The sequence below is a fragment of the Drosophila virilis genome, chromosome X (assembly GCF_030788295.1).
Source record: "Drosophila virilis strain 15010-1051.87 chromosome X, Dvir_AGI_RSII-ME, whole genome shotgun sequence".
Classification (NCBI taxonomy): Eukaryota; Metazoa; Arthropoda; class Insecta; order Diptera; family Drosophilidae; genus Drosophila; species Drosophila virilis.
The window spans coordinates 26,408,862-26,436,663 of NC_091543.1; the positions used below are offsets into that span (position 1 = coordinate 26,408,862).

General features: G+C 42.4%; 1 protein-coding gene across 1 annotated transcript in view; it reads left to right on the forward strand.

The window, feature by feature from the left end:
* Positions 1-21,596, forward strand: part of LOC26530364 (uncharacterized) — an 89,423-nt gene extending 67,827 nt beyond the window's left edge. The window contains exons 3-7 of the mRNA XM_070209488.1: positions 171-1,144; positions 10,831-11,275; positions 11,377-11,672; positions 18,956-19,918; positions 19,983-21,596. Of these exons, the coding sequence (XP_070065589.1) occupies positions 214-1,144; positions 10,831-11,275; positions 11,377-11,672; positions 18,956-19,857 (2,574 nt within the window). The 5' untranslated portion in view covers positions 171-213 and the 3' untranslated portion in view covers positions 19,858-19,918; positions 19,983-21,596. The remainder of the gene's footprint in view (positions 1-170; positions 1,145-10,830; positions 11,276-11,376; positions 11,673-18,955; positions 19,919-19,982) is intronic.
* The last annotated feature ends 6,206 nt before the right edge of the window (positions 21,597-27,802 follow it).

The following is a 27,802-nucleotide window of genomic DNA, read 5'->3' on the forward strand; positions in this document are numbered from 1 at the left end:
TTTTGAATAAAGGAAACAAAAAATTCTTAAAATAAAAGTTATTTCTTGCGTTCTGTTTTTACTTTGAATATTATAACCTTGCTCATAGAAATTCCATTAACTCAGATAATTGAAGCGAGTTGTTGAAAATATTTAATATATATCAGCTTGTCTTCAACAATTGATTACAGCTAACCGAACGCCTGGAGCAAATACCCGCACCACAAATGCAAAATGAATTCGGACCAAACAATGCAGATGCCATCTGGGCCGCCGCCTCCCTCGCAGAGAGTTACATGCGGCGAGTTCAGCGGGGACAGGGAGAGCTATGGGGCTGCCGCGAGTCTGGGATATGGCGGCATACCGACATCGTCCACCAGCAGTTACGGTTCGTTTGGCGTACTCTCCAGCTTATCCAGTGGTGGGACAGGTACGTCCACGTTGCCGCTGCTGTTGTCCACGCCGCCATCGACAAGCACGTTTAAGACAACGCCGATTTCAATGCCAACATCGACGCCTTCGCCATCATCATTGATTCCGATTCCGATGTCGACGCCCGCGCCCTCCCCTCTGATCCCCATGACGAATCCGACAACGACAACCACACCGCCGCCGTCGACGCTGCTGCCCATGTCAATGTCCATGTCGCTGACGACGCCAACCCAGCTGCCGACACAGCTGCTGCCAATGCCAACGCTGGAGGACATTGAAGTAGCTACCCAGCAGCAGCCGTCGGCGCCGCCACAGTCGCAGCCAACCGGCATACTCAAGTACCCAACAGCATCGAGCATTGGCTACGTCAGCGAACTGTTGCCGCCGCCAGGTCCAGCCCTGGCCAGCAGCGCCAGCAGCTCCATCAACAGCAACTGCGGCACACTTAAGAGCAACGCCAAGCTGCTGCCGCTTCAGCTGGTCGCCAATGCGGCACCCACACGCAAGGAGCCGCCATCGAGCGCGCCCACAGCACAGTCACAGCAGCAGCAGCGCCAGCGGCGGCAGGGCTGGTGTGCCTGCTTCGGGTCCGGTCCGAGTGCATCGGAGGCCAAAACGCCGCACGGCTACGGCTCCAAGACCAAGAAACGCAAACAAACGGCCCAAACTGTTTGGTCTGCCCTTCTCACAAATCTGGGCATTTGCATGCTCCTTCTGGCCTACACATTGCTGGGTAAGTGTTCATATATAACCTTCCACTCATTTGCCGTGTATACAGGTGAAAAGCTGGGTATACAAAACTGATGAAAAACGATTTGATTTGCGGTCTAATTTCTATATTCCTTTTATTTTCACATTTCCAACCATATTCCATGATTGTTTTAGCACTCGCAAAACATAAATTCCCAGCTGTAAGCCGCTTAGCTATAAAAATGGTTTATAATTTCTGAGAAATGTTTCACAATTCCTAGAAGTAGACAAGAAATAGAAAAGAGATTTTCTTTTAAACAGTAAAATAGATTCCTTGAACGCATTTTAAGAGAGATTTTAATATGAACAATGTTTAATTGAATTTATAAATCGTTTATTTCATTTAAGCAATACGGCAAAAGCGTAATTAAGACAATTTTAATGAGCTCAGCTCAGTCGTAATGTGTCGCTGGCATTTCGAATCTAGAGTGGATGTGCTCATTAAAATTGGACGGCTTCTGTGGAGCTTAGCTTGATTAATTGTTAGCACATAGCAACTATCAGTTGTACAAACATTGTTGTTTTTATACCCTTAAACGCAGTATACCAAATTTGTTACGAAATGTGTAACGCATAGAAGGAGACAACTTTGACCCGATAAAGTGTATATAATATCGATCAGTATAAACAACTTTTGTCTGTTTCTATACCAAATAAATCCTTGGTTTTAATACTATCTATCTTAATACGGAACATATGAATAATCGGAATTGTAAATCCCATAGCTTTGATTGGAACAATCGGTCGAATTTCGATTTCATACAAGAACAAACTTTTTATTTACTTAAATATTATTTTGCTCCTATGGGAGAAATCGAGTAAAAATAAAACATTCGTATAACAGGACTCTCAGCCGCAAGGGTATTTAGGCATCGGCGTACCGGCAATAGCTACGGCTGTTAGATGTTATTTATTTATTTATTTATTTTTTCTTCTGTGTTTTTGGGTTTCCCTTATGTTGACTAATTAACGCAGCATTTTCCGTCATTTCCCCTTTTGAGCATTTAGTTAGCTGGTTCGCCCTGTCTGCGGGCCGCTGACTTTTTGCGGCTGTTGTGTGTCAGCTACAGATACAGCTCGTATCTCAACAGTTGTAACTACAGCTACCTAATGTGACCTGTCACAATTTCGACGTTTAAATTGACAACAACAACAAATATGTGATGATAAATTTAATTAATCATTTTGCCAGCCGCATGTGAATGAAACAAAACACCAAAATGGCGTCGGCCGCGAGGCTTGCCACACGGCCGAAACTTATCCGGCAACTGGCAACTGGCAACTGTGTGGCATCATCTACTTTCTGTCGTCTCTGTCATGTTCGCCAGCCATGATGTACTCGCATTAGAAACCAAAGACGGCTGCGCGAACATAACGGCGACGGAAGTGACAGGCTGCGAGACAATGTGACAAAACAGGCAACATGCAAAAGGCTGGCAACACATGCGCCACATCAAAATACTTTAAACAAATCGAAGCGTCTACGCTTTAGAGATGCCACCTGTTTGTGTTACTTGTCACGGGTAACGAATCACAACACTTGGTACAGGGCTCGAACCAACTCGGTTTGTGCACCTGATTTTTCTCTACTTAGAAGTCAGGTTCTTGTGTAAAACTTAATTAGTCAAATATTTTCAAAATTCTTATGTAGCAATTAAATTTTTGATAAACAGCCGCCCGCAATACTGAAAATAGATAATATATAGATAATATATATTTTCATATGCAAGATGCGGGCTAAATTTGATATCTACGCAAAATGTATATCCATCAAATATGCTTCAATAAGTGCGTTGGAAGAACTTCCTCAAATGTTTTTTTCTTACACAAAACTTTTTTAGAAAAAGAACAAATCAGTTAACATCGATTTTCGGCTTTGTCGTTTTTTAAGGTAACTTTTTTTTTTTTTTTAGCTTTTCGTTTCGAACCAGTTTTAACCCTTAATTCCATAATTTCCAAATGAATCTGAGGCTTTTACCCTGTTTAGTACTGCAAATACGAATATCAAAGACCACTTAAAGCATGCTCAGACAAATATGTACCTAGAGTTTGGGAAAATACCATGTAATTACTTTTCTTGTCCTATTAGGCAAATGTTTCTTTTGGATAAATATAGAGCATGGATTAGAATATTATAAAGGAGACTAAAGCTAAAGTTGATATTGAAAACTTTTACATCTAATTGAAATATGTATTTGTAAAGCTGTTGTCGTATTTACAGTCTGTACAGTTTTCCTAAACAACATTGTCTCAATTCTCACTTTTGCTCATCTCCAGCACGTATGTGTGTGTGTGTGTGTGTGTGTGTGTGTGTATGTGTGTGTATGTGTGTGTTTGTTTGTTTGTTTGTTGTGCGTGCGCGTGTGTGCGGCTGTATGTGACAGCTGCGCAAAAAGTTAGCCGTGTTGCCTTGTTAAAGGAAATCATCAAATGACACAAACAATTATTTAACTTTCTCTAGGCCCCGGTGCGTGAGTTTGTGACGTCAGCGCACGCCCGTGACAGCTCCCCAGTGCGTGTGTGTGCCTGCTCTTTTGTGTGTGCTTATGCATATGTATGTATGGGCTTGTATGTGCTCCATTTTGCGTGCATTTTAACGCTTCAACAAAAGTTTCAAGTTGGCCAAGCACAACAACAACAGCAACAGCAGCAGCAGCAACAATTGCTGCTGCCGCGCTTCTCTCTGCTGCCGGACAGCCAGCAATTCACAGTCCTCCCACACGCTCATGTATTATTTTTAACTTTGACATGTGTTGGCTTTTGGCGACGACATCGACTCATCATACACCATAATGTGATTTGCAGCCCAAAAAGAACAAAATTTGTTAAAGTTACGGCAAATGTTACAGAAAAACTTTTCCATAAACTTGACAAATGCCGCTTCGGCGACACATGTTTGCCTATGTGCATATGTGTGTGTGCGCATTAGTTGATCAGCATAGACATTAAATGACTGACAAGGCTTCAGCTTAGGAATTTACACAGAACCTACACAGGCTTAACATACATCATGTCAACGAACTGAATGTGACCCATTGCCCTTAAATACCCGCATTCCTAATGGCATGCCCTTCGACCACAGTGGCCTATGAGAAGTCTTAAAAATGTTTGTGTTATAACAATTTTAGTCTGATTCGCTAAAGAATTAGTGTCGATTTCATAGTTAAAGCTATCAGAGAGAACTGAAGTCAAGCAAAAGCCGCATTTAAATACGGAAAAAGTAAGTGAAAAGCCAAAGCAGAAGCGAGAAGCTAAGCCAGCAGCGTTAAGTTGTAGGGGCAGATAAGAGGGCTTAGTTGGGTGAGAAAATATGCGAAAAGTATATGTATATACTCTTGATCAGTATCAGCCGAGTCAATATAGCCCTGCCCATCTGCAGTCCGTCTGTCTGTCTAATCTCTCAGTTTTAAGGCTATCATCATACAAATTTACAGAATAATCACTTTCTGTTGCACGCAAAAAAAATTCTAAAAAAAAATTAGGTTCTTGTACTTTTTATTATTAACGGCATTGAAGAGGTTGGGCCTGCAAGGGTATTAAATCTTCGGAGTGCCGAAGATAGCACTTCTTTCTCGCTTAAGCTATAAATTAAATTGTCCAGGTTGAGTTGAAATTTTGTAAAAAAAAAAAAGTTTTATGAAACTTCTATGTTTCCATTCAATTGGCGTCAAGCTCATTTTTAAATATCTACATGAAAAATCAATAGAGACGTGTTTTAGCGATTGCGAAGCATTCGACTCCTTTCAGAGGAATAGGGATTCAAAGTAGCTCTCCTAATCTCGGGAAACATTCACGTTTGTGTTTCTCTGGAGATCGGACGTGAAAATTGCAGTCTCGTGTGTGTGTGCGCGTTAGTGCACCGCTGGCAGCAGGCATAAACCAAGAAAGTGACAGTGACACTGTATAAAGCCCGCCCCAGGGCAATCCATACAAATCCCGCTTATAGTGGGTAAACTATACGCAACTGCTGCCTCTGGCAGCCGGAGTGTTATACAAATTAACAATATTTTAACAAAAAAATTACCGCGTGCAGTGCGTGAGAACAAGTTCTTGCAAAACTTAAGCTGCGCTCAGCTGATCGCAACTCAAGTGCGTGTGTGTGTGCGCGAGTGCAGCAAAGCTTTCGCGAGAGAGCTTTCAGCTTGCAGCTGCACTGATAGTGCTGGCAAAACAGTCACTGCAGTGACAGTGCTGACACTAAAGTCACAATTTGTGATCAATCACTTGTTACAAAAATACGGGTTATTTTTGTAATTAAGTGTAAAAAACTTGTTTTGTTTTTATTTTTTATTCTTTTTTCTCCCTGTGGGGAAAAAATTATAACAAAGTAAAGAACAATGGCTACAAACAACCGACCCCAAAACAACGAAGAAATTCATTCGCCAATCTACCCGCTGCCGAACAGCTCAATTATATCCCCTACAAATATAGCCGCTAATGTCGATCGCCTCGACGGAAGCAGGCCACTGGAAGATTTTTACCAATATTACAACAACGTGCTCGCCAGTAGTGCAAACCGGAACGGCGCCTCCACCTCGCTGTCAGCCGGTACCCAGCAATGCTCGACTTGGCAACCGCAACAGCACGGCACTGTCAGCACAACGACAGCAACAACCACCACAACCACAGCGTCATCCAGCAGCGGCTGCAGGACATCTGCCTCAACAGGCACAAGCCGCGCCGCTTTAGAGCCCATCGGGACCCGCCCCAAAGCCGCCAATCCGACCTTGCAGTCCACCCCTTATGGCACCCAGGCAGCTGGTTCTTGTGTCACAAACCCCCCTCTGCCTCCCATAAAGAACGCAGGTGCTACGCCAGCCTTCGAAGAGCCACTGGTAGATTGGCAAACGGTTTCCGCAAAAAAACGGCGTGGGACTACATTATTATCCGAAGGCGTAAAAAAAGGGAAGCAACTAAATAACCGCAACACCAGCCGCGCTGGAGCTAAGCCCGCAACTCCCAGTACCGCTTCGGCAATTAGCAACAGATATGCCTCCCTTGAGCCTCAGGAAGACGCCTCTGTAATCGATGACGGCGAGATGGACACTGCCGACGAAGCGCCTCCAGTCACAGACCAACAACAATCAGCGAAAAAGATCTCCAAACCCAGGCCGATAACAGTCCCTGGAGTCAGCGATATTGTCGCAATGGAGCGAACCATAGATCAGGCAGTGGGCGCAGACGCCTATGAATTCAAGGTCTCTCCCTCTGGCTATCTAAGAATTTACGCCAAAGATGCCGACACCCACAGAGCAATTGTCCGCAAGCTCACTGAAGTGAGAGTGCAATTTACCCACTTCTGCCTAAAGGAAGACAGACCATACCGCGTTGTGGTTAAAAATCTGGCCGCTTCCACTCCCAGAAGCCAGATTGAAGCTGCCTTTACATCGCACGGCCATATTGTGACGAACCTTTACAACCCGGGCGCCAGACAGCCAACAAGTGATGCAGACTCCACCAACGACTTTCCAAGTCGCAACTTCTGGTTTGTCGATCTCAAGCAGTCTCTTAACAACAGGGAAGCGCTGCGGCTCAACAAGGTTGGCCGCCAACGGGTCACTATTGAGCTTCCGAGGAAGAACAATAGTATAAGGCAGTGTTTCCGCTGCTTCGAGTTCGACCACACCAAAAACTACTGTCTCAAACAGCCCAAGTGTGGTAGGTGCGGTCAGTCCCATTGGACAAACTCCGAGCAGTGCCAGGCCAAAACAGTGGCAGACCTGCGATGCTCCAACTGCGAGGGAAACCATGCTGCTTCCTATAAAGGATGCAAAAGCTATCAGGTGAGACTAAATGCCAGGCAGCCGGCCATCAATGTCTCCCCTCCTACACGATATAGCCATCCTCAAAATACACGAAGAACCACTCAGCAGTTCGTACCTTCCCGAATTGTGCAACAGGGCCTGTCGTATGCTGATGCGCTACGGCCAGGCCATCATGTACAAGTCCGCCAACCCCCAGCGCGCACTCTTCAGCCCACCGTCAATCCAATGCAGCTCCAACAACCACTGCAAGGGCCTCAGGAGCAAGACGCTTCCCTTGGAGGCATCCTTCAAAACCTCCAGCAGTCCATTGCAGCACTGAATGCCGCAGTTGCAACCATTCTGGTTAGCATTAAAGAGCTAAAGGATGCGCAAGGTTCCCCGCAGCTTAGATTCCCAAAAAGCCGCAAATAATGGCTACCCAGTTACGTCTCGGATCGTGGAACGCTCGTGGCATCCTCCAAAATGCTAACGAGCTCAAGCTTTTTCTGAAAAAGCATGATGTAGACATCATGCTCATCTCAGAAACACATCTGCACACAAACTTGTACCTAACAATGGAGGGGTACGTCTGCTACCGTGCGGATCACCCTACAGGACGAGCCAGAGGTGGTGCTGTAGTGCTGGCAAAGCAGGATTTAGCACACTACCATCTACACACAGTGACCTCCAGCGACACACAGCTGGCTGCTATCATGGTGGAGACTCCCTTGGGCGAAATCCTCGTTGCGGCAGCATACCTACCACCAAACATCCCCTGGAACCGAGCGGAATTTGATTCCCTGTTTGGCCAGCTTGGCCCCAAATTCATCGTTGGAGGCGACTTCAACGCTAAGCACAGACTGTGGGGAAACTACAGAGCTGACAGCAGAGGCACTGCGCTCCATGAGGCGCTCACTCCCTGCTCAGCCCAGGTACTGGCCACCGGTAGACCTACCCACTTTCCGTACAACCGGCAAAGTACGCCTTCCTGTATCGACTTTTTTATATTCAAGGGCATCCCCAACAGCGTACTATCGGTTCGCGAAGAGTATGATCTATCTTCCGACCATCTGCCACTCCTCACAACGATCAACACGGCTGCACAAAGGATCCCAAAAAAGCGCAGGCTTGTCCTCCCTGGGTCGAACATCCAACGATTTAAGGCCGAACTAAATAGCTTGATCAACCTAAACACGCAGATTCTGTCAGTTGAGGACGTCGACGCTGCAGTACAAACCCTGTTGGACCAAGTACATGCCGCAGCCGCCAACGCTGCGCCCGCACATATCTACTCAGCCCCTACAAGCCAGCGGCCAAGGACGTTTTCCCCCATATTGGAAGGTCTTCTCGCCCTAAAAAAGCGACTGAGGAGGGAGTATGTCCGTACCCAGGACCCCACGATTGACAGGATCTATCGTCGTATTGCTAACAGGGTCAGGAAGGAGCTGATTATCTCGAAAAGAAATGCCACAGACACCATGCTGGAGGAAGCAACGGCAGACGAGAGCTCCAAATTCGCGCTGTGGAAACTTAGCAGTCGATACAAGCGGCAAGCTGCGCCAAAGTTCCCCGTTCGACTTCCCGATGACACCTGGGCCAGATCACCAATGGACAGAGCCGAAGCCTTTGCCTGCAACTTGGAGGAGCGCTTCAAGCCGTTTGAGACCGCATCGCATGCAAGGATACAGCGAGTCGCGCAAATCCTGGAGGCGCCACTCCAAATGTCACTCCCTGTATCGCCAATCACCTTCCAAGAAGTAGAGCAGGAGATGAAGAGATTAAAAAGCAGCAAAGCCCCTGGGGAAGATCGGTTGGACAACCAGACAATCAAGCTACTGCCATACAAGGCGGTGCTTTTTCTCGTCGCCATTTTTAATGCAGCTCTTCGGCTAGGTTACTTTCCAGTGGCTTGGAAGAAGGCACATATAATCATGTTGCACAAGAGCGGAAAGCCCCCTAATCAACTGGGATCCTATCGCCCCATCAGCCTCCTGCCTGCCTTTGGTAAGATTCTGGAAAGGTGCATCCTCAGAAGGGTCCTGGATACCCCGGAAATAAAACGCTTGATCCCGAAGTTCCAGTTTGGGTTTCGACTCAAACACGGTACCCCTGAGCAACTACATCGGGTCACAAATTATATTTTGGACGGCTTTCACAGGAAAGAGTATGTGGTGGCAGCATACCTTGACATCCAAGAAGCCTTCGACCGGGTGTGGCACGCAGGACTCCTCTCTAAGATAAAGGACAAATTGAATCCGCAGCTATTTAGCACCATTGCGAGCTTCCTAACTGAGAGAACCTTTCAAGTGGTGCAGGATGGAGTAGCCTCTCAAACCAAACGCATAAAAGCGGGCGTTCCACAAGGCAGCGTCTTGGGTCCCACGCTATATAGCCTGTTTACACATGACATGCCCACAGCAAATGCAAGCAGACGGAATGATCGGCAGGACCTTCTGGTGGCCACGTTTGCTGACGACACGGCAATCCTTGCAAAAAACAAATGTGTGTACGTGGCAACTGACCTCTTGCAGGAATACCTCAAGCGATTTGAAAACTGGGCTTGTAGATGGAACATCGCAGTGAACCCTGGAAAGTGCGCCACGGTTACCCACACTCTACGCAAGGACTCATGCCCCGGACTTTTTCTTCATGGTGAGCTTCTAGAGCAATATCGTCAACACAAGTACCTAGGTGTCACTCTCGACAGACGACTTACATTTAGTAAGCACGTCTCTGCAGTAACGAGCAACATCAAATCTAAGATAAGGCGAATGAGCTGGCTCCTCAACTCCAAAAACAAACTCTCGCTCCGAAACAAGGTCCTAATCTACAAGGTAATCCTTGCCCCAGTGTGGCGTTACGGGCTTCAAGTTTACGGTATAGCTGCAAAAACACACCTGAACAAAATTCGCATCATTCAGGCCAAAACCCTGCGCAAAATAACTGGAGCCGAATGGTATATTCGCACACGCGACATCGCCAAGGACCTCAAGGTTCCAATGGTGGGCGACATAGTCAACAGGCAAGCAGCGAGCTACTCAACAAAGCTCCACAACCATCCAAACATCCTGGCGAGGAGCCTGCTAAGGAGGCGAAGAAGAAGGCGACTGAAGAGGACCTACCCAACCGACCTAATCGATCGTTATGTATAGGTGACAAGCTTCGTTAATTACACCAAAATATGTTTCTGTAATCTGTTAACCTAATTGTATAACTAATTGTAAAACCACAATCATCGCTAAGCTAAGTAATTATGTCACTCTGATAAAAGTTGCTAACATAGAGTAACAGGATACCAGATTTCTTAATAAACAAAATATAAAAAATAAAAAAAAAAAAAAAAAAAAAAAAAAAAAAAAAAATCTCGGGAAATGTGTGTTATAAAGTTCTATGTTATACATTATGTGTACTACGAGTAGGAAAACCTTAGTTAAAGCAACTAATGCTAACTTAAACTTGTTTAACAACTAGACAGCATTGATATTAGCACTTATACTAGACTGACTTCTATAGAATTGAGCCCATTCAAGCATTTAAATAAAGTTTACCAAGATATTCAACACAAAGTCCCTGAACGAATAGATTGAATGGGTAACAGGCAAAATAAAAAATGAAACACAACTGCAGTGCGGAGCTAGACATAAAAGTGGTCTATTTAAGAGCTGATGATTGCTGTGCATGACTCTTGGCCAGTTTGGTGGGCCAATGGCTAAACCAAAAGCCCCAACTGACCCCAAGCGATCCGTTGGAGCGCTCTGACAAAACAAATGAGTTGCCGTCGCTTATTTGGAGGCCAACACTTTGGCATTGTTGTGTTGTTGTTGTTATGTGTGTGTGTGTGTGTGTGTGTGTGTGTGTGTGTGTGTGTGTGTCAAGTCTCATGTGTCTAATGCTGTTTGTTGTACTTTGTTGCTCTTGTTTGCAGGCTCCTTCATATTCCTAACCATCGAGAATGAGGACTCGGCACTGCTGCATCAACAGCATACGCTGGCATCCACCAAGCGCAACATGGCCAGCAATAGCCACAGCAACACCAATGGGAACGGCAATGGCATCTATCAACAGCAAAGGTCGCCACAGACGCAGCCACAACAGCAGCGGCAGCAGCAAGGGCAACAGCAAGGACCTCACACGGACAATGACACGATGGCCGCTGCAATTGCCCAGGGCCAGGATCTGGGGCATGAGCGTAGCGTCTATGGGCAGGCATCGAATGACTTTGTTTATGGATTGGATGACTCCGACATGGAAGCGGGGCAGGCACAGTTTGCCTTATCGCCGGATACTTATGATGTACGACAGCGCACCATTGAGAATATCTGGGACATAACCGTGTCCCTAAACATACTCTACAAGGAGAACTGGACAAAGTAAGCCAGCACGTTCCCCCTCTCTATCTCCATCGCACCTAAATCTCTATATCGCACCTAAATTTCTCGAACTTCTCACTTCTCTTTTCACACACTCACAGATTAGCCGCACTTGAAATTGCCAAGTTTCAAGACCAATTAATCAAGAGACTGAACGAGGATGTTATGCTGCAATTATCACACGACGATGTGGCTGGCGGACATTCGGTTGCTGGCGGTTCTGCTGGTGGTGCTGGTTCAGCTGGTGGTTCAGCCAACAATCCGGCCACGGAAGCTGTTCTTCTGCACACACACTTTCATCATCATCGTCTTGCCGGCGGTGGCGTGGGTGGACCACCACATGAATGGAATTTCGCCAAAGCGTTTTTGTATTCGCTGACCGTTTTGACCACAATTGGTAAGTGCCCAGTGACCAGAGACCAGCGCTTAGCACATGTGTGACAGACAGAGAGGCAGAGACTGCTGCACAGTGAACTAGACAGGGTGGGAAAGATGGCGAGAGGGGGCATGGGCAGTGGGCGCCAGTGCGAGTTGGCTGCATTGTGCCATGGCTGCCATGACTGTGGGCCATAAATTTTATATTCCACCAAACGGAAATTTGCTTTACTTCAGTGGCGAGCATCAAATGAACTTCGTGCACTCGATTTTAGATAGCGCCGCAATAGGGTCTACGACCCATTCACCTTTTGACTCCACCACAAAACCAGCTTCACTAAATGATCGATGAGCAGGCGTAATGAACTCTTGCGCTTTGACATTCAGAGTTCAATTAGCCAAATGAAAAGGCGAAGCAAAAAAAAATTGAGGTAGCATAGCCAAGGGCGCGTAGCGAATAGTACTCGGACGCGTTAAGAGGGCGTATAAAAACGTAGTGAAGTGAATAAGGCGTGACGAAAAAATCACAGCTCAGCGAATGACTTAGTGGAAAGCTTAGCGAAAAATGTAGCAAGAACCCTTACGAGAAGCGAAGGGAGAATCTAAGGAAGATTAGCGTGAAGCTAAGCGAGAAACTTAACTAGCAAAGCAGCGAGAAGCATAGCTAAACCAGAAAGTTAACTAGAAGCAAAGCGAGAAACATAATGAAATGTGTATCGAAAGCCTAGCCAAAACCCAAAATAAGAGCAAGGAGATAAGCTTAGCGTGAAGCTTTACGGGAGACAAAGGGAGAAGTGTATCGACAAGCTAAATAAATAGCGTAGAGAGCTGCATAATAGGAAAGTAGGCAAGGCTAGGCTAGGAGAAATTAAGTGAGAAGCGTAGCGAGAAGTTCAGGGGAAACATGACAAGTAGGTAGCTAAGTGAGAAGCAGAGAAGCTAATCCAATATCGTACCGACAACTTAAGCGAAGGTCTGGGCGAGAAGCGTAGATTTGGCGAGAAGCTTAGCTTTTACCATAGGTTAGGGAAGAGTAAAACAAGAATCGGAGTGAGAAGCATACCATAGCAAAAAGCGTAGCAAAAAATTAAGCTAAAAGCGTAGCGAGAAGCAAAGTGAAAAGCTCAGCGTGAAGACAAATCGAAAAGCTTAGCACGAAATGAAGCAGAACAAAAAAAAAAAATAAAACAAAACAAAAACATTGAGTAGGATAAAAAATAAGAAACAAAGGGACGCAGAATAATTTTGTAGCAATGATTTTCGGTGTCAGAATTGGCACGAGAAATGAAGCGGAAGCAATACTCGAGACTTAGGCCGAAGAAATAAATTCGTTGCCCAGTTAGTGAGGTAGATAAAAAGTCAAATAAATAGGGAGAAAGGGCGAGAAAGAGAGAGGGGGAGAGAGCGAGAGAGAGAGAGAGAGAGAGTTAGCTCGGATACAAGTCGCCAGGGTCTATTTATTTATGCAGGCTTATTACAAACAATATAAATGAACACAACAGAGTGAATAAAGTGAAGACAAATACACAAGTTACATTCTGTTTGCTTAGCTACACATTCGATACTCAACGAAACAAATTTGCCATACATATGATTAATATATAATAATGTGGCACAGTTAGCCAATGTGAATTCCCCAAACTTAAATCATGGTGTTCAATAATTAACAATAGCTTAAAGACAATTATCCACTGGAGATGCTATTTTATGCCAAGCCAATTGACCAATTGTCTTTATTTCTGTTGAAAAATTGAAAATTTGATAATGGGCAATATGTGCTCAATCACATTTGTGTGTGTGTGTGTGTGTGTGTGTGCGTGTGTCCAATTGCCCCGCATGGCTGTAAAAACTTTGAAATCTGAACAATTTCGACGAATCTTGTTATATGTATGTGACTTATCAGATATGCTCATCTGTCATTTGTGTGCTCATGTGAGAAGAATATCTTTCAATTGGCATTGTTAAGGCGCTTTCACACACGCCCACAAACAAACGCACCTCAATTTAAAATGTGTGTGTGTGTGTGGGTGTGTGTGTGTGCGGTGGAAATATGTAAGCAGCCTGTACTGCCAGAGTTTTGCAGTTGTCAGTATTCCCATGGGCTGTCAAGTGCTGGCGTTTGCGCTTTTCTTTTCCTTTTTTTTTTTGTTTTTTTTTTTTTTTTTTTTGTATTTTTTGTTTTTGTTGCCTGGTAATTTTGTAGGTTCACCCACAAAAAACAAGCCGAAAGTCAAATATTGATAGAGCAAAACAACAAACGAAGCTATTTGCTTAGCCCGAATGGCCAAAACACAGACACACACACACACACAGCTGGCATGAGAGGCATAGACACGACTTTCCACTTGTGAAAATGCTATAAAATAAAATTTGCAAAAATTTTCTGCTGATCTTGGCAGTTCATGCAAAGGGGCCGACTAGCAAATACGCCCTGCCCAACCCACCCCAAAAGCCCATAAGCGCACGACCAATCCCAATCCCAATCCCAATCCGAATCCGAATCCCAGACCCAATTCCCATGCCCCCAATGCCGCCCACTGCATAAAATACTCAACATTTTGCGTTGGGTAACGTAAGGAGGGTGAACTGCAGCATACGGCGCCTTTTTCGGGGGCGTACAGTTGCGGGTCGCATTGTCAGTTTGCAATTGTGTTAGTCAGCAGGCTGCTGGGACATTTGTATTAACATGACTTCCTGCTTGCCAGCCGGCTTATTATTATTATTATTATTATTGTTCTGCGGCTGCCAATGGACACGCTGGCCCCTTCTAGCGCTGGCTGCTAACATTGTTCTTGGACGAACGCCTACAAAAACTCTGTATGCGAGCACCCAACAATATGATTATTATTATTATTATTGGCCAGCCCTCTGCTAAGCCACTAGCCAGCACTGCAGTGTGGATCAGGCACAGTTCCGCCTAGAGATGGCCCCATTTTAGGTATTTTAATTTTGTATAAATTTATATTTAAAAAGTAATAACAATTATATATATTAAATATTAGAAAATAGTAGTTAGCCTTTCGGCATATTTGCAATATTTAAAAATTATAAATTATAAATATAAATTATTAAAAGCAATAGTTAAGCTGTCGACACATTTGATTCGCAGTTCACTTAATTCGCAATTAAACTTTGCGTGAACTTTGGCTAGGCAACAAATTCAGTCAATCGAGTTAAATATTTTAAATCGGCATCTGCTCTTAAATAGTGTAAAACTCGTGCATATTTCTGTAAAATTGGAAATTTGATTTTGCAACGAGTTTTTTTTTTCATTTATTTTTCAAAAGAAAATTTACATTCCCCATAGCTAAAAGGCTCCATTATTCGATGCCTCATTATGAACACACATCTCGTCGCATATTTTTCATTTTCTATTATCTTCTATATTTCATACAATATTCAGATGCATGTTTAATAAAAATGTAAAACAAACATCATAATCCATATTTATTTCTTGATGCTTTATTTTAACATATTCCTATTTTAATATTTTCATGAATATAATTTACAACATTTTAAATTGTAAGTTTCAAATTTGATGTGGCTTTTAAAAATTCAAAATTCAAAATGAGTTCAATTATCAATCACAATTATCGCAAATGATTTTCAATTAATGCAAAGCGCATGCCTGGCATTTCGGGCTCCATTTCATCTCCCTGGAACACTTGCATTTTATTGAATATATCAAAGAGTTAGATAAAGACACGTATGTGATGCAAAGGACTTTTATCGATTGTCACAATCAACTCGAGATTAATTGATTTATCGATTGACTGACAACTTTTTGTAATATAAAACAGAGTATTGGGCAGTCGTTAGATACCAACTGCAGCGTTTTATATTTCAAGATCGTGACACGTTCGAATGCTGCACACGCGCCCATTTCTAGTTCCATCCAAGGAACAATTCCAAATCCCCATACATACACATATAAACATGTATATGTATGTATATGAGCGTGAGTGTGTGTGTGTGTGTGTGTTCATGTACATCTCGCTATGATTGTCTTGGGCATAAATGGGAATTTATAGGCGGTTTGCTGCCTCTGTCCCGATTTGGCTCCTTCTCGGGCTCTGCCACCGACTCCGGCACTGGCGCAATAAATAGCCAGACCCAGCAATCCCTGGACAGCAATAAGACAAGTAATTTAGTTGCAAAATAATTTTAAATTTCATTTTCCATTTTCACAGCACTCACTATCATCAATTGAGCATCTTGCGCGGGCAATGGGTGTGAGTGTGAGTGTGAGTGTGAGTGTGGATGTGGGTGTTGTTTCTTGCTGGAAAATGCGCCCAGCCGATTGGCTTTTATGCGATGCCATTTCCTGCTTTATGGCTAGCATGTGGACTCCACACTCCAACCAGGCATCGATATCAGCATATTAACAAATTGTACGTTTTATTGGGACTTGAACAACTTAAGAGCCCAGCATTGCATTTATTTATTTACAACTTTATAGCAAACTAGCAGACAACATATTTCTTCTATCTTTCATCATAAGATAAACTATTTTGTACATATACTTGGCTATCGTAGCCATATTGGAAATGTTTTAATCTTAACTGGCCTGCACCTTTGTCTGGCACATATATTCAAATCACAAGTTTTGATTTAGTTTGAACCAAACAAACTTTGGTTCTAAAACAAGACTTTGGCTACACTGTGAATTAGTTCGTGTAAAACTTGGTCTGCAGCCCTAGCAAATGTGCGATAGTTGTAAAATTCGCATATATTAAATCGAAATGGTAAATTTAGCTACATTTTGACTAAGACCATGTTATCCAAGTGTTCTATTTAAGTATGAGTATTGCGAGATTAGTTCTGAATTCGTTTAGAAAACTTTTAGGCTTACCATTTCTAGTTATATTTTGTGAAAAAACAAGGCTGAAGCTTTCAAATAAAGTTGTTTTAGCTCTTTCTTTATATTAAACGATGACATGTAGTCACAAAAATATATTATTCAGCTAATGTTAAGCTTAGGCCAAAACTGACTATCGATATTTATCGATACGTTTTTAACTCTAAACATATACATTTGCCCACTTTCATTTTACCATTTCTAAAGCATATTTAGTTAGATTTAAGAGAGGTATATGCCAAATTTCATCCCTCTAGCTTTTATAAATCCTAGTTACAGCCAAAAAAAACGTCGTTTAGTAAGGCGATTTATCGATAAGTCTTAAATTTACATATACATTCGAGCACTTTTATTATACCATTTGCAAATCATTTTTGGATAGAATTTTAATAGATCTATGGAAAATATCTGAGCATAGTCCACGCAATTCTAATTGAAAGTCAGCAAGATTCGACTTTGGATAATATTTTAACAACGTTCACTTTCGCTGTCCCACGCCCAAGAGCAGAGAAGTTTCTAGTCTTCGTTTTCGATTATGTTCAATTGCAATTTTAAATATTGTCCGACAAAAGAACATTTATATGCTTATGCGCTGAAAATAAGCCTAACAGACCTTTGACTGATTGATTGATTGAGAGGCACACGCCCATTATCGTCGTTCAAATAATGCATTAAACTGGGCAACCCGCTGACACACCCGCACAGCTCACAATAAGTGCGTGTGTGCGTGTCTAAATATTGAAATCTTTCAATATCTTTCAATAAAATATGTAGATGCTTCAATCAGCCCCCCCCCCCCCCACTTGCCGACAAATTGACAGCGCGCCAGCTGAGTTTTACAGCAACGGCTTTGGTTTCGGGTCAATGCCAATATTATTAGCCTCAGTCAGCGCCCAAAACCCCACTAACCTACACAGATGAGCGCTACAGCACCCACTATAAACACACACACACACACACACTAGCGCACACACACAGACACATCGAGTGGGGTCCTGAGACTGTCGTCTGCTTTCTGACACATTTGACATTTTGCTATAGCTCAGATTTTGGGGCCAGACGGAGGATTTCATTTAAATTTGCTGTCAACGCAATTACATGCTGTTTGTGTGTGCGTGTGTGTTTCTGTGCTTATGTGTGTGTGATTGAGACCCTTAAGCAATGTAAAATCCATGGTCTAGGTGTTACGCCTGCCCCCCCACTCCCTGCGCTATTTCTATTGCCAGTTTCGGTACTCGACTTGGTTCATCTGATTTTATATTGATTCAATTTATTTGTGATGAGTGTTCTGGGCTGTATTTAATGTCCGGCGCCCGCAAGTAGGCAACGCAGGCCGCAATCATAAAAAAAAAATCAACAAAAAGCGAGCGAGACATAACAAACATGCCTGTCATGGCAATAAACCACGCCCTCTTGGCAGCGTAACGCCCACGTTGCCTGCATAAAAATACATCAAGCGGCAACAATAAAATTAAGAAATTTTCAATTTATGCATGAGACACCTGACGTCGACGACGACAACGCTCATGTGTGCGTGCGTGTGTGTGTGTGTGCATGTGTGTGTGTGCTGTTTGCGGCACGCCCATCAGCAATATAAATGCACATATAGCCGTGCATAACTACGTTCATATGCGGTCTACCTGGAGCAGCTTGTTAGGCATTTTTATTACCTCAGCCGCTTAATTATTTTTGCCAATATGTGCGGCTGTAAAGCGGGAGAGATTCCAGAAGGTGTTTGAGGTGTGGGCGCCGGGTTATATTATGCTTAATATGTGTTAATATATAATAATATTATATATAATTAATATGTTTTTAGTGTCCGTCATGCCAGACGGAATTGCGCTCTTGCGGGAAACAATCAAACAAATAAACAAAACCTTCAACTCATGCGTCCATGCACAGGCCAGTCGATTATTTCTGCACAGAGATCGCTTTTCTTCAATTCAATTGGAGATGTATTTTATTACATATGTATATAGCACAGTTTGAGCTTTCCCTTAAAAAAAAAAATGGGCATTATAAAGTACCAATGGGCCTTGGGATGAATGCGATCCGTAACGGATAGAGCGGCCTGCATAATCTAATCTAATTTTTCTCAAATAAAACAAAAGCTTTAAATGGACACTCGATCCACTTTAGGTAGAGCGACATAAATAATATGAACTTTCTTAATGCATTTGAAATATCGCCTTTCTATGCGATTTTCATGGTTTCTCAGTGTGTTTAAGTTCTGTATTTTTGTGATAAAGCACTATCAGCATTTAGTATTTTAATATACTGATTCGTTCTTTTGAATGTGTATCTTCGTGACTTGATACTCACTCTCTCTCTCTCAGTGTCACCCACCTTCTTAGTCCCTCTGTATCTCTGTCTCTCTCTCTCTCTCTCTCTCAGTCACCTCTCTCTTGGAATTACCTTTATAATTTATCTATTTGCATTTTTTACAGGCTATGGCAACATCGCACCCCGTACGGCGCTTGGAAGAATCGTAACCCTGGCTTATGCCTTCTTTGGAATACCCCTAACGCTGGTCTATCTGAGCAGCACGGGCAGCATTCTGGCCAAAGTGGCGCGCGAAGTGTTCTCGAAGGCGCTGTGCTGCTGCCTGTGCTCCAACTGCGGCTACTGCTGCTACGACGAGAAGCGGATGGCGGAGAAGGAGCGACGCATGAAGCGTAAGCGGCAGCAGGAGGAGCTGCGCAAACAGCAGGCTGTCATGCAGGAGCCCTACTATGTGCGCGATGTGTATCATGCCACGCCCGAGAAGCAAGCTGGCGGCACAGTTGGTGGAGCTGGCGGCGGAGTTGGAGGAACCGGCACTGCCGGAGTTGGTGGCACTGGCGCACCCACTGGCGTACCCGGCCTGGGCATGCCGCCGGCACCGCCATCGGGCGGTGCATCTGGCGCGGACATTGATTCGCTGAGCGCCAGCGAGTCGCGTGGCTCCATGCACGGCCTGAGCATATTGGCGCCCATTCTGCTCTGCTTCTCCATGATGATCATCTACATAGTCTTTGGGGCAGCGGTACTGTATCGCCTGGAGAATTGGCCAATTATCGATGGCATCTATTTCTGCTTCATGAGCCTCTCGACGATTGGATTTGGCGACATGCTGCCTGGTCTAAGGCGCGATTCGAATGCCACCACCTGGTTCTGTTCGGTGTACATTATGTCCGGCATGACACTGACGGCCATGTGCTTCAATGTAATCCACGAGGAGATTGTCCATCGCATACGCATTGTGGTGGAGTTCAAGAAGGCGGGCGCTGCTACAGCTGCCGGCACCGGCGGCTCCATGTTGGATGTCACACACGAGGAGGGCAATCAGTACTATGTGCCCGCATCTTGACACTACGAGAAGCGCGGACATCTCTATCAGCGCAATCCCACCGAGGAGACACTGGTGACAGGTAAGCCCCGGTCGGCTTTTATTCGCCTAACACCGGCTAATAGCTTATTGTCTTCCATTTGCAGACACGCCCACATCGCTGGTGCTCAAGGACTATGTTAACCACGAGCTGGTGCCCATTTTGACCATGGATCCGAATGGCTCACGTCTGGGCCTGGCACAGCCAGCGCCCGTTTATACGTCCGCGAACAACACGAATCCAACTGAAGTCGCCGGCGAAAGCAGCGCCCTGGGCTACTCAACGCTCAACAGTCCGCTGCTCGAAGGACTCACAGCGGGTGCAAGCGGGGGCGGGGGCGGAGGCGGAGGCGGAGGCATCTCATCACAGATCAAAGCCGGCGTCTACACGCTGGCCGAGGAGACGGAGCTCGAACTGCAGGCCGTGCACACAGAAACGCACGTGGAACGCGTCTAGAGCTGTGAAACGGACAGCATTAGGTCGTAGGTCACATAGAATTAGTCCATAGTCAGTTTAATGTGTAATATTTTTTTTTTGTGGGCAATGCCCGGATAAAAACCAGAAACCAAAAGCCTAGCTCTAAGTTTGACTATCATTGTATATAAAAAAAAAAAAAATAACAAAAAAGGAAATCAAAGTCGAAAAAGAGAAAGAGAACACATAAAATATGAAACAGAAAGAGAAAGGGAGAGCGAGCTTCAGCAGGAGCGAGGCGAAAGGATACATTTCCATAGCTCGTAAGCAAAATAACTAAATATTGGGCAGCCCCACGGCATGCTACAGAAATTAGTCAATGTAGTAAAAACAGGCAAAAAAAAAAAACACCTTAAGAAAAAACAACAACAACAAATCAGTGGAAAAAAAACTATTATACAATAAGCACTTAAATACTACGTTTATGCGATGAATTTCACGATTTCTCTAAAAGCAGCTGTAGATTTCTGCTTCTTCAATTTCGAGTTAATTTTGTAGCAATCTGGCAGCACAAAATAACTGTAAATGAAATTCCAGCTAGTGCATGAACATATATACATATATGGCATAGTTTTGCTGTACTTGATTCAAGCTCAATTCAGCTGAATTTGTGAAAATAACGGAAATATACAGTGAAAAATATTGTTTTAAGCTTTCGACGTAGCATAAAAGATAAAACTGTTTCGCATTTGACAACTACGTTTACGCAATGCACTTCACGATTTCTTGAAATCTTTTCCATATGAATACGTGCTTCTGTTCTTTCAATTTCTTTTGGGCAATCTGGCAGCACGTTTAATGACATACACATGAAATTGTTGTGTTTTTAGCACTCGAGCAGTTCATGAAATAATCAACATTTCTCAATACTTTGCTCACAAAAAGTGTTTTGAAAATCAATTATTGCTAACTCTGAATTTGCCGTGCTTTCAGCTAGATTTTTCTGCAAGCGCCACATACAAGTTAAAAACAAAAACAAAACAAAAAAAAAAACAAAACAAAATGAAATAAAATAATAAAGTATTAAAATTACTCGTACATATATAAATAGGTACATATGCATACATATAATAGCAAATCGAGTAAGAACTTACTGAAGCCCAGCCACATTAAAAAACGTACATTTAAATGCCCGTAAAGCATAAAGCATCCCAACATTTTATACGTAAATCAAGCTTACATAGTTAATATATGAATATCAAAAAAAGTAAACAAAAAACATTAAAAAAAAAGGAATCAACAAAAATATGCTACTTACATATATAAAATATGATATAAATATAGATAACTGTTGTTGTTTTTTTTTTTTTGTATTGTAATTGTAATTGTAAAACCTAACATAAAAATACGCATATTATCAATGAATTTAAATTCATAAAATTTCAATAACGTTTAAACTCAAGAACTTTGTAAATTGAATGCATGTTTGAATGTATATTTACAACACAGCGAGAAAACAAAAATGCATAAATAAAACTTAAATAAGTAAAGATGTTGAAAAGTGCCAGCGTATTATCACATTCCACAACACTGGCTATCACTAGATCTGGCAACTCTAGGCCATAATTATTAGTAACTGCCATTTATCGTTGTAAATTCTTTTTTTATAAGTTGTATTGAGCTTTACGAAACAATTTTCTTGGCATTTCATCTCATTATTTTTTCATTAAGCATAAAAACTGCCAAAGTCGGCAAAACATTAACTTGAATTTTAGTTCTGTTTGTAACATCAGCTTTCATCATATTTGTATCATATATAATAATCATATTGTATGCTTCTTTAAGTTCACCTTGTAACCTTAGTATTAATCATATTTGTGTACGTGTGAATCCCCCGAGTGAGTCCAGCGCGCCACCTATTGGAAGGCAAGCGTAAACATTTCATCAATGCAGTTGGCGCCATCTATCGTTACGCATGTCAAGCACCTCATCAAGCAAAGTTTGCAGCACGTGCTTTGCCCGCGCATTTCAAAATAATAAGAGGCGCGTCGTGAAAAGTTTGCCGAAATAATTGAATATAAATGACTGTGTGGATTTGTTGTTAACGCCGTTTAGCAACAATTATGAGATCAGATCGGGCTAAAAGTGTTCGCACTCCAGTTTCCAATAGCAGGTAAGCCAAACAAACGACGCCATCAATTTGTTATTAACAATTTAACCTTCAGCAAATTATCATAAGTATGTGAGTGATCGCGATTTGTTTACTCAATTTCGTTTCTTCATTTTTTTTTTTTTTTTATGTGTGTGTGTTTTGTGTTCTCCATTACAAAATTTGTGATAAGCAAACGATTTCGTTCATTTCGGACTATGTAAATGAGAAAAACCCGCCGCTGCTCCAAAGCCTGATATGAATTTTTCATATTTACATTCGATTCGGAAACTTTTTTGAACCTATGTATAAATAATATGTATTTTTATTTTGCTGTGTTTCGTTAGGGAACAACACAGTGAAAATTAAGTTTGGGCAAGCGAAAACTCATATTTTGTATATATGTATGTCCCTATGTATGTGCTTACATACAGTCATCAGAATATTCACAATAGATCTGTAACATCTTATGGGATTATCGACGCAGCTGCTGCGTACAATTCTTCATTGCAGTTGCTCCCCAAAACTAGATGGCCTTACATTTACATACATACATATGTATGTGTGTAATAGGTATTTGCATAAGTATGTATGTACGCACAACAAACTTGTCTTTAAAAACAAAACAAACAAAAAAAAACACGCAGTCACACTGAAAAGTAGTTGCCTATGTGCGTAAATACATATGTACATACACACACACACACACACAGACACACCAATATGTATGTATTTTATTTTTGCTTGTTCTTACACAACGCACAGTGTGACCTCTCTTCCCCAGCCATTGCCTACCCTCTCATGATCCACCGGCATACACACACACACACGCATAGGACGAACAGAACATTGTGTTTGTTGTTGTATGCGGCTCTCTCACATGCGAAATGCGCACTAATTGAGGCAACACGTCGCCAAATACAAAGAACAACAACTACCAAATCATTTCAAGCGGATTTTCATAGCTTCTCTGTTTTTATTGGGTTTTTATGAGTGGCTGCGTTCAGCAGAGAGTATTTGTAATATGTATGTAAGTGAGAGAGAATATGGAGCACAACAATACCATATATTTGGGTAACAAATTTGATTAACTATTACCATAAGTCTGAAACTCAATGACTATAGCTTAAAATAAATCAATCACTGTAAACGCTTAACAGAATATCATGCTGAACGCAGCCAATGTAAACGAGATCGGTTTTTGCGCCTGTTGACAGTGCGAAGCAGCAAGAGCGCAAGAGCTGAGAGAGCCATTCAGAATGAGAGAGAGAGAGAGTGTGTGGAGGCAGAGCGACAGAGAGAGCGCGTTGGTTTTGTTTTTGTTTTTGTATAGATGTGTGCGTGTGTTTGCATTGCTGTCGTTTTGTACACTGTTGCCTTTTTATTGCTCTTTATTAATCACTTCTACATTTGTTATTTAACTATTTAGCTGGGTAGATGAAAAACAACAATACTTGACCAATACCTGGAACGCTTGCTCGCCTGAGCGCAGCGTACAGCAAAATTTATCACACTCAATAACGCAAACCAAAACAAACCAAAACAAAACAAAAGCAAACGAAGAACGCTGACAAAGTAAACAACAAAAACAAAAACAAAACAACCGCGAATTACAAATAAAAAGTGAAATAACAAACTGCTTTAAAGCGGCAAATGCAACGATTGCTGCTCCGGCAGAAACGCGTTCAGTAAAATTAAAAAAAAAAAATTAAATGTTAATTTGCTGCAATTTTTTGCCTATTTTTACACGGCTTTTTCGTGCACACACACCAACGCATTATTATATACATATGTGTGTGTGTGCATGTGTGCGTGTGTATGAACACATGTATTTAATGCAAGCAAATTTAAAGTGTGCGCCCAAGGCCCAGCACACGCCCTCCGCCGCCCATTTCTTAAAAAAAGCCACTAAAAAAGATACCCATACAAATAAACATACATTTAGCACTGTGTACAGTGGGCATAGCAGTATGCAGATGTGCATGAATTACAAACGGTATTAAAATTATGTAAGTAATCTCTAAACTAACATTTAACAAAACTAATTGGTATTTGTGCATTGGATTTACATAGCTTTTGCAGCAGCTATCAGAACATTTGTTAAATCAGCATGTCAATTCCCATACAAATAGCACACTGGCACCACTGTGCGCCGTTAGAGTCGCTTCTAACGCTTGTCAACAACTTTGCGGCGCTTTCTCTGTCGCTCTCGCTCTCTCTATCCCATTCGCTCGCCGCTGCTAAAATTGTTTTTACAATTTTGGTTTCTTTGTTGTGCTTTTTCATTTGTTTTTGATGTGTGCGCTGGCCGAAGAAGAGGCATTTCAACTTTGTCTCCAAGTTGGCAGGTATGTACGCACATATGTATGTATGTACACACATGTATGTACATACATTCTATGCAACTGTTTAACTGCAACTTTTGCTTTTTCATATATGTATGCATAATTTTTTAAAAAAAGCATTAATATACAAACATACAAACATATGCATATAAAATACAGTTCTCAAGAAATTATGTATGTATGTATGTTGGGCACAGCCTATTGCATATGTATGTAGAGTATTTGGGCTTCGGTGTTCCGGAATTGATTGTGTTCTGTCTGAATGTATTTACATAAATACATATGTGCATATGTATGTATTCGTTAAAAAACAAAAAAAAAGCTTTTCTTTGCATGCTGTTTTCATTTTCACTGAAATTTAATACAGCGGTTGTCTGAACAAATTTTATTGTGCGTATCTTCTGACTCCCTGTTTTTGCTGCTGTTGTTGCGCGCAGCATTGACGGACGCTATTTGCATAGATTTGGGATGTCTTGCTGTAAATTGCAAATGCAACCAATAAGAAATGGGCGAGCTGTTGCTGTGCACGCATACATACATATCAATGTAAGCATGCATGTGTGTGTGTGTGTGTATGTGTCTGCATGCAATGTTTTTGTTTTCTTCTTTATTTTTTGGCTGTTTCTTTTTCGACCATTTGCTTTATTGCTCCACTTTTGCTTGTGACTTTTTAGTGCCTTGTCGCAGTCGCTGTTATTTGATTTTCACATTTTTCTTTATTTTTGGTATCACATGATTATACAAACACACACACACACACACACACAACATACATACATATGCATTAGTATTTGTGTGTGTGTGTATAGTTTAAGAAAATGCCATTTGAACATTTCAGTTTACGTTCACGTTTTGGGGTTGAGTAAGTGATCTGTTGATCTCCACATTTGTCGCTGTCTCTGTCTCCACTCTACACAATTTTGTGACGTAAAAGATTGCCTTCGCTCGCTTGCTCGTTTTGTGTTATCTTGACAGCACACGCATTTTCGTTGATATTTTTTTGTCATCACGTGTTGACGACGCAGCGTGACTGCTTCTAGGTTTGTTACTTTTATCGCTGCTATTGGTCACACTGTGCAAGCTCAACACATACACGCTGTGCGTGTGCGTGTGCGTGTTTGTTTGTGTTTCTTTGCATGAGTGTGTTGTAAGCTTTTGCACGCTCTCACGCAGTCGATTCATTGTTGGTATGCCTTTTGCACCTGTTTAACTGTTTATAGTTTTCTCTCTTGCTCTCTGTCTCTCTGCACTGTGGCGTGTTCTAACTGGTTTCGTGCTCATGCCATCGCTCTTGAAATTTTCATGCATTGCAATTTCCAATCAAGTAATTTTACTTGCTTATTGGATTTGAGCGGATTGTATAACTCTATATATCAGCAGACCGAGACCCCAGAGCAGATTCCTAGCAACGGCAAGGGTGACCGCATGGCGACAGTAGCGTCTATAACTGTGTGTAAACAATTTTGGGGGCCGCTCTTATCGTGCCAATGCGCTCGCTCTCTGGCGCTCCCTCTCTTTCTAGTGCGCTCAGTGTGGCCCACATAATTTTTGTTTGTTAGTTTTTCTGTTTCTTGCATGCAGTCGCTGTCGCCGTATACGCTGCTCCGCTAATGCCGCTAACTCTCGAAACGCTGCCTCTCTTTGCTTCATTTGTTCTATTTTATATTTATACGAATGCATACATATGTATGTATGTATGCATGTATATGTACATACATACATACATCGTTAATAATTTGAACATATTTAGATGTACATATATAAACTTTATCTCTGTTCGTGTGTGTGTATACTTTTGGCCAGCAACGTTAAAAAAACAAAAAAAAACACTGGCCAAAACCGGCCGGAAAACGGGCATACAACAATTCCAATTAGAGTAAAAGCCGCCCGACGCCACCGACGTTCAATTACGTGAGCATCGCAAAATGTTTTGCAGTGTGCGAAGTTGGCGTCGACGTCGACGTCGGCGTAGTACGAAAATGGCAACGGCAAATCATAAAAATTTGTATAATTGAGTGGCAAACGATAAGAATTCTTGTTGTTATTGTTGTTGCTTATCGGCTGACTTTCTTTTTGCTATGGCATTGTTGTTGTTGATGTGCTAGTTGTCGTGTCTATTCTGGCCACATGTTGTGTTTTACTCAGTTTATGCTTTGCTTTTTTGTTTTGTTTGTTTTCACTTCGGCAACGCAAACACAAACATACTCACAAATAAAAAAGCCGCTCTCTTTGTCGCTATCTCTCTCTAATTAACACGTTCGCATTACACTTCATTTTCATTAATAGTGCGACGTGGAACAAGTGCGTCGTCGTTTGTCCCACTGTCTGCCTGCTTGCACACATACATACATACATACGTACGTGCATGTGCTCCTGCTTGTGTGCGTGTGAGCGGGTGTTTTGATTCGTGATCAAAACTAGAGCGCAACACACACGCAAAAACAATAACGGCATTTTAGTCTCCACTTTGCTTTATTCAATGGACAGCATGCTGCACACAAATATTGTGAGCAATAGAATATAATTTCATAAATATTGCAAGCAATTTGTTTTTGACATTTATATATAATATTTTTTGTAAATTTTCCCCAAAAATAATTAAATTATGTGTGTACATAAATATTGTCATTGGTTTTGCTCGTGTGTTTAATGCAGCCAAATGTTTTGTTTGTTGTTAGCATACCTAGCCTAAATCAACCAAATGCCAATACATTGTACTTAAGTATGAAACAGCTCGCGATTGCTGCGGCCGCAGCCAGTGCATGTGGGAGAATGAATGAGAAAGATAAACTAAATGTGTGTGTGAGAGAGAGAGAGAATGCGAACAGTCGACGATTGTTGTCGACGACGCTATGTTTTGTTATTTGCGGGCGGGTGTCGATGGGCAATTCAGCGTCAGACGCAGACGACAGCGTCGTCTGATATTGCAGTTGTGTTTGTGTGATTGACTTTTTTGCCTCTGCGTGTGACACATGTGCACACATACACGTACGCACATGCATATAACATTTTCATGGT